Source organism: Athene cunicularia (genome assembly GCF_003259725.1).
Source record: "Athene cunicularia isolate RWA chromosome 13 unlocalized genomic scaffold, athCun1 chr13_part1, whole genome shotgun sequence".
NCBI lineage: Eukaryota > Metazoa > Chordata > Aves > Strigiformes > Strigidae > Athene > Athene cunicularia.
Window position 1 is genome coordinate 6,865,485 of NW_020799117.1, and position 7,082 is coordinate 6,872,566.

At 49.7% G+C, this 7,082-nt stretch overlaps 1 protein-coding gene across 2 annotated transcripts in view; it reads right to left on the reverse strand.

The window, feature by feature from the left end:
* Window positions 1-2,485: 2,485 nt before the first annotated feature.
* The window catches only part of ATOX1 (antioxidant 1 copper chaperone), a 4,936-nt gene continuing 339 nt past the window's right edge, over window positions 2,486-7,082 (reverse strand). The window contains exons 2-4 of one of the 2 annotated variants that reach the window (XM_026858046.1): window positions 5,953-6,028; window positions 4,463-4,607; window positions 2,486-2,709 (exon numbers count right to left, since the gene is read on the reverse strand). In XM_026858046.1, the coding sequence (XP_026713847.1) occupies window positions 4,474-4,607; window positions 5,953-6,028 (210 nt within the window). In that variant the 3' untranslated portion in view covers window positions 2,486-2,709; window positions 4,463-4,473. Of the gene's footprint in view, window positions 2,710-4,449; window positions 4,608-5,952; window positions 6,029-7,082 lie in introns of both variants that reach the window. The other variant, XM_026858045.1, reaches the window with a different exon arrangement.

Below are 7,082 nucleotides of genomic sequence, written 5' to 3' on the forward strand. Positions count from 1 at the left end.
GGGGCCACTGAAGAAAGGCTGAAGCAGGACTCTGGGGAGCCCTTGGCACGTTCCCAACTGCTCACTCCCATCAGCATCCCCAGGGTATGGCACCAGAGAGGGGTGGCCTACACAGTCTTGTCACCGCTCTGTCCCCTCTGCTCTGGAACAGTGAGTGAGGAGCAGGCCATCAAATGCCATGAGCCATCAGGTATGAAAACCCACAAACACCGCACATGCAGAGTCTCCATCAGAAAGCAAGTGCCAGGGACACCACAGGGAAGCGGCTGGGGGCAGCCCCTGCCATGCTGCACACCCGGAGAAATTGTAGGGGCTGTAAATGACGCTAATAACCAGGCAGAGCACAGCAGCCAAGCGTAATGATTGCTTGCTGCGAGGGACACTTAGAGGCATTTCTTAAAGCCCAGGACAGGGACCAGGAGGGGAAGAGTCCCCAGCCTGGACATCACTGCTCTGGTGGATGGAGACCAGCTCCGGGCTGGCTTTGTGGAGGGTCACTCCTCTCCCCTCTGGGCAGCTTGTATTCCCACCACACTCTGCAGCCAGCTCGGGGTGACCACAGCTCGTCACTGCAGCCGATTTCCACCCAAAGCTGCAATGTCATTTTTGCAGCAGACGAGCTTAAAGCAGTGTCCGGCCCCTCCACCCACACTGAATCGTGGAGGGGAGGTCTGGGAGACTGCAGCCCTGCAGATGGGTGCTGAAACTTCATCTATCTGTATGAACCTCCTGCCTGGCTGTGAGTAGAAACTTTTCCTTGGCTGGCTCATAGATAAGAAGGATTGAACCAAAACAGACAGTTCAGCAGAGCAGGCAGTGGGGAGCAGAGCAGCCGGGGCAGTGTGGATAGCATAAGCTGCAGCTCAGACATCAAGGACGAGCAGCTTGGTTTACAGCAAAGACAGACTGTGAGTTCTCCTCCGCGGGCACACACACCACTGCTGGTCCCACTCGCCAGTCTGGCACACAGCAAGTGCCACAGGGACTGTGGGCTCCAAGGCCAGCCGTGCCACCGCGTGCCACCCAGCTGCACACCAAACCAGCAGCACACGTCCTCCCCCAGCCCACTGCCACCAGAGCTGAGCCACCGGGCAACCAGCTGGTGGTGGATGCCCTGGACATTACTGGGAGGAAGCTGAAAGCAGTAAATAATAATCAACATTGGCGAACACCAGCTCAGACCAGCAAGGGAGCGGGGCTAGGGAAAGGGATTCACCCAGGACCATGGAAGTGTTATGCCAGGCATGTGAGTGCATGGGCACAAAGCAGAAATAGGTTGCAGTTCCGGGCCTTGGCTCTGGAAACTTCCTGCCACTGGGAGATTTTAATGCAAGAAAATAATGTAGTAATGTTACACTTCTATCCTTTAGCTTCCCTTAAATTAAAAAGTAGTAAAAAATATCTGCAACACATTCCTTGAAATGTCTCCAGCCCCTGCAGGTGCATCTCCAGCACTTAATTTTACTTTAGATCAATGGTAAGGATGTACTTTGGAGTTCTAAACCACTCTAGGAAAGAATAAATTGCAACTATATCAAAAGTAATCTCAATGTACAAGTGTGAAAAATCTCTTAATATAGAGTAACCTTTTCCTTCAAACTTTAGTTGGTTTTCCTTTCTGTAGGAGTCAGTTGTGACTGGTAGGTATGGGAGACATTCCCCAGGTGAAACGAAAGACAGCAGACTGGGACAGACACGTACAATCCTTCCACTGGGCTGAAAACCTGAATTAAATGGATGAGAGCTGGGCAAAGCAACAGTACAACTGGTCACTGGGCTGAGATATAAGAAGCCTTGGAGACCCCCACACCGCTCTCCTTCCTCCACTCTTTCTGCATTTCTCATCAGCACAGGCGTTCCTCTCCTGTGTCTGTGGGTGCATGGAGCACCCGGGGATCCTGCCCAGCATCAGGCCCTCCATTACTTGTTTGGTTGAAATTTTGTAGGTGGGCAGGGAAGGGGGCAAGAGGAACACTTGCTAGGGGAAGGGACTGATCCAGGTGTCTTGAGCTGGGCCCAGGATCCAGAATGATATCTCACATTTATATGGTTATGCAGTGCCCTACAAAGCACCGTACTAAACCTAGGCTGAGTCCGTGTTCCCTGCTTCTACTTGCAGCTTGGTAGCCTGTGACCTCAATCATCTTGCTGGGGTCCAGTGACTTCTGCCTCGTGGTCCCATTTAGCTCTAAAGGACACTTGCTTATCCTTGACTCACAGGGACTGCAACAGTCCCTTCTTCCCAGCACTCACATCCCAAATGGAAAATTTGTCTGTTCCGTGGTGGAAAAGACAGATAGCCCGAATCTAAGTGATACTCAGGCTTGGTTCTACTGAGACATGTCCCTCAGGCAGAGATTACAGTCAGCTTCTAAAGATAGGTGCAATTTCCTGGGAGAGCTGTCTTGCATGTGAGAGGTAGTTTCCCATCTCTTTTACAGAAAACCACTTAAAGCAGTACAAAGACACACAAGACACACAGACATGCACTGAAAGATAGAAGCAGCGCCTTGATTTACTGTGGGGCTAGAAACAGCATATAACCTCTAGATTTCTCCACTGTTTTTAAAAGCCCAAGATGCAGCTGTCTCTTCCTGCCAGCCCTCTGCTTCCCGACATCTGGCAGGGTAGTAAAGGTCAAATGTCAGAGCAAGTTGGGAGGTATGCAAACAGTTAAGCCACCTTTTTGCTGAAGTCATGTTTGAGTTCCTGCAAAATAAATAAATAAATAAATGGAAAAAATACCAAAGCACAGAGATCATGTTATACAAAGATGCCCTCTGCTGGTCACAAGCCAAAGGAAAGCCATCCGCCTGAGCTCTGTGTCAATGATTTGTGACTTCCCTCCCTCCTTTTATGGATGAACCCCTAAAAATATTCCATATGAAGGGAAATGTGCTCTGAAACTTAAATTTAGTGTTTCTTCCCATGACAGCTGAAGTGATCTAGCAGCAAACTACTAGCAAGGACAGTCAAGCCACTTCTCTCTTTTGTTTTGGATCTTACGAACTTTGGGTAAGTCAAATAGCTTCAGTTAAAATCCAGTAGAAAAACAAAAGCATTGAAAGAAATGTTCTGCCAGGCCAGCCAGCGGAACTCACTCCCTAGCTGCCCTGATGCAATGTAAGGGAAGTGGTGAGACCACAGGGCCAGGGAAAAAAGGGGCACGTCCACATTATTTGAGACTGGCTTTGCTGTAATGGTTAACTTTTGCAGGCATTTGAGACATAATCCACAAGTCCCTGCAAGTTGAAAACAGCTCTTGCAGTCAGTATTATGAACTGAAAACTATTTCAGGCACTAATCAGTTCAGAGCATGTTTCTGTCTGTTTTAAATAGCAATATTTTTTGATCATAGCTATGATTTTAAACAATTTCTAAGAAGCATTGAGAGCTTGCTCAAATGATACAAATTGTAGATTTAAAATCTGTTAAGTCCGTATTAAACAGTGCAGATCTATTGGACACACACATCAGTATCAGCTCAATTCTTTCTTGTATCAGTTTAATTCCTGCTGGTGTAAATCCCTGATTTAATTTACTGACTGGGAATTAAATCAGCATGAACTGTTTCAGTGCATCTGTGCTGGGTATTTGTGATGGTCAAACCAGACCATTTCAAAACAGTGTCATTGGATTAGAAAGCTCCACTGACAGAAACAAGCTCTTAAAAGAGATGCAATATAATAACGTTGGACACTAAAGAACAGTACACACAGTGAACAGGCAGCCCTCTCCTCCCACTTCATTCTTTTCCACTGAAATTGAACCCTGTCTGCAAAAATATTTCACAGTCAGGAAAGAGTTTTGTACATGTTCTCAAAGTGTTGGGACTCTAGGAAAATCAACAGGCTGCAACAATCAGGTTGCCTTGGGACAGATGTCCAGTTAGCCAGGGGCTGTGTGTCCTGGGAGCTATTCTGAAACCCAGCATTTTACACCCATGAGGGTAGCAGGGTGCTGTTTTTATCATCCTCGAGTTTAGTGGAGGATTAACAGTGGTATCAACAGAATCAGACATTGGAGGTCCTTGTGCTAACAACCAACCCCCTCCATCACGTACCCACAGGGGTCTTTGTGTCCCACTGCCCTCCCAGGTATTGTTGGGGGCCACCACTCTCTCTGGTCAGCTGGTGAATGTCTTTGGGATTTGTTTTCATGCATGATATGCTCTGGCAAGCTCTAGGTTCACATGGAAAGGCAAAGAGGTTGTATTCCACCTCTCCTCTACAACCATGGTTGGGATCACACGGGCTTTCCAGAATATCTAAGGGGTCCCACACAGAAATGGTGCTAGCTGTATGTGGTCCTGCTGCTTCTCTGAGTTTGCTGAAGCTGGACCTGCAGGTCTTTCCTACTTTGTGCAGCCCAGGAAACAGCCTGTTTTACTGGGAGAGCTGAAAAAAGCTCAGAACTCTCTCTTCAGCATTTTATGCACGTGGTATATACCTAGCCTCCTCACACTGGGCAAGGCTACTGTGCAGACTTCTCCCCAAGGTAGGAAGCGTTCTTTCCAGTCTTCTTTAGGGTTTCCAACAGGGTGTCAACGCTGTGCTCAGAGTTGATGCACACCTTCTTGTTGGGCAGGTCAATATCAAACTGGACACCTACAAGGAAAGAAAAAACCCACTTGCATAGCTAGAACTAGCTAAAGGGTGTGAGCATGGGGAAAGCTCACCTTCCCACATTCGTGCTCTCAAGGCCATCAGTCATATGTACGGGTGCTTCCTGCCAGCAACCCCTGATCCCACCACCAGCCAGCAAAACTAAACTGGTATCTTGCCAGCAGTGGTATGAAGGAAGCCAGGTCTCCTATGGATCTGCATCGGGCACCACAGATTCTCAGCTACTTGAAATCTGCTCACCCCACCCTAGATCAACAGAATCACTCATGCAACAATCAGAAAGAGCTCAGTTTAAACAAATCACTATAATCTCCAACCAGCTCAGGCTGTGCTGTGGTTTAACATGGATAGTCACTAATGAGGCAGTTAGCCTAGGGGTTAGGAGAGGGGTCAGGAGAAGTTTCCTCAGTGGCAGTACCAGCTAACAGGAGGAGAGAGGGAAAAGACACTTTCCCATGTGGATTTCAGAGTGACTAGTAAGGGTGAGCCACTGTCAGCCCAGTGAAAGGAACTGGACGTGAAGTCTCTATCCAGTCACACATTTTCACAAAACTTGTAGGTTATATATCAGCTTTGAGAGCTTTGCCACATCATCACATGAGGCTGATACTGGCAAGCATGTTGAAGAATGGTGGAGGTGCTGACAACCACAGACAGAGGAAGTGGGATCACCACAGCCTGGTAACGGTGTCTGGAAGAAGTTGCAAGGCCTTCTCCTTGGTGAGTGAAAGCTCTTCTCACTCCGTGAGGGTGGGGGAGCAGGATGACAGGTCCTCACAACTGGTGAGTGTGGGTCAGATCCTTCTCTCTTGGTAATCCCAGCTCCAAGGAGACATGGGTTATAATTTTCCAGGTGGTATTAAAAATAGGCTGTACAGGCAACCACCAAATGCTCTGCTCAGCAGCTCTTTGCTGTGACAGTTCTACACGTGGGCACTGATGACACATGTGGGAAGCACCAGAGATACCCTGGGCTTCCTTGGGAACAGCACCTGGCAGGACACCCCTTCCTTCTGGCAGCCCGAGCAGGGATCTACCAGCGTGGTTCCCAGAGGGTTCAGGATGAGGCCCTGGTGATTCACAGCCACCTGCAGCCACGGCAGCTCCTCCCTCCCTTGACATTTCTCCATGTCACGAACAATCAGCAACTCATTACTAAGCAGTAGGCTCAGAGCAGAGCAGGGATCAGGGGTTTCCAACGAGCCACTTTGAGCTTTTACCTACAGCGCTACCCTTGCAAAACGGAGGATCCCAGGGCACTGACATCCTGCCCTGGAGCTGGCGTTGCTGGGGTGAGCTGGCTGTCACACACCCAGCACTGACTCACCTCCCAGCCTGTGCAGGACACGGGTGACCGCATTGGAGCAACCTTCACAGGTCATGTCCACAAAGAACTCGTGTTTCTGAAAAGAAGCAGATGAGGGATCAGGGAGGGAGCAGCAGGCAACACACCATGAGCACTCATTCTCCACACTTGCCTTTTTCCTTGGGGAGGTGGGTTCAAATCCTCCCCAACCAAAAGGTCCACACATGCCACTAAGGGATCCTCAGCAAAACCTAGAGCTCTCAGCACTCCTTCCTGTGGCGTCCTTGTGCTGTCCCTCACAGCATAACCCTAGGGGCCTCTGGAGATTGACTGGCCCCTGCTCAGAGCAGGGCCACCTTCAGAGTCAGCACAGGTTGCCACCTCTGTGGGCCTCTGCTGGACACACTCCACTTGCCCTGGAAAGCCCAGAAGTGAGTGCCCTCCCTCCAGCTACTTGCTGTCCTGAGTTAGACTGCAAGGTTTTTGGTGCTTGCCCATCCTATTCTTGTGTCTATAAGGCCGTGGGTCCCCAACATAATAAACTCATAAAAGTATAAACAAAGCTGAAATTTAAGGAACATTAGTGCTGTTTGTCCATGCCTTCACTCCACCCAGGCCCCAGTCATCCCTTCACGAGCTGTGAGAGATACTGGGTCAATATAAACACGCTTGCCTGTAACACTAATTGTGTTCAGTCTTCGGCACCAGCCAGATCCTAACCTCCTTTTCTTGCACATCCTTTTTACTTCCCTTAAAAAATAAAAGTAAAGCTGTTTTTTATCTGTTACCCGCAATCCATATTTCTTTCTATTCAAAACCACCCTCTGCCCCCCACCACTGAGAGGCTGAAGCCCCCCCCGGACACAATTCACCCAGGAAAGCAGTTCAGGAATGGCGGTTCCCATTAGGATTTTCCAGTGTAATTAGCATTTTCTTGATTTTTATTTTACAGCTGCCCTGCGTGCTCTGGGGGCCGGTGTGCGGGAAGGAGGCCTTGGGACGGGAGGGCCCGCACCGCAGGGCTCTCCCCGGGGCCGGCCTATGCCCCCGGTGGCTGCGGGGGAGGTACGCCGGCTCCTCCCGGTCCCGGGCAGCGCCCTCCTGGCCTCCGCTGGCACCGGGACCAACCCCACCACGTCCCCCGGCCCCAC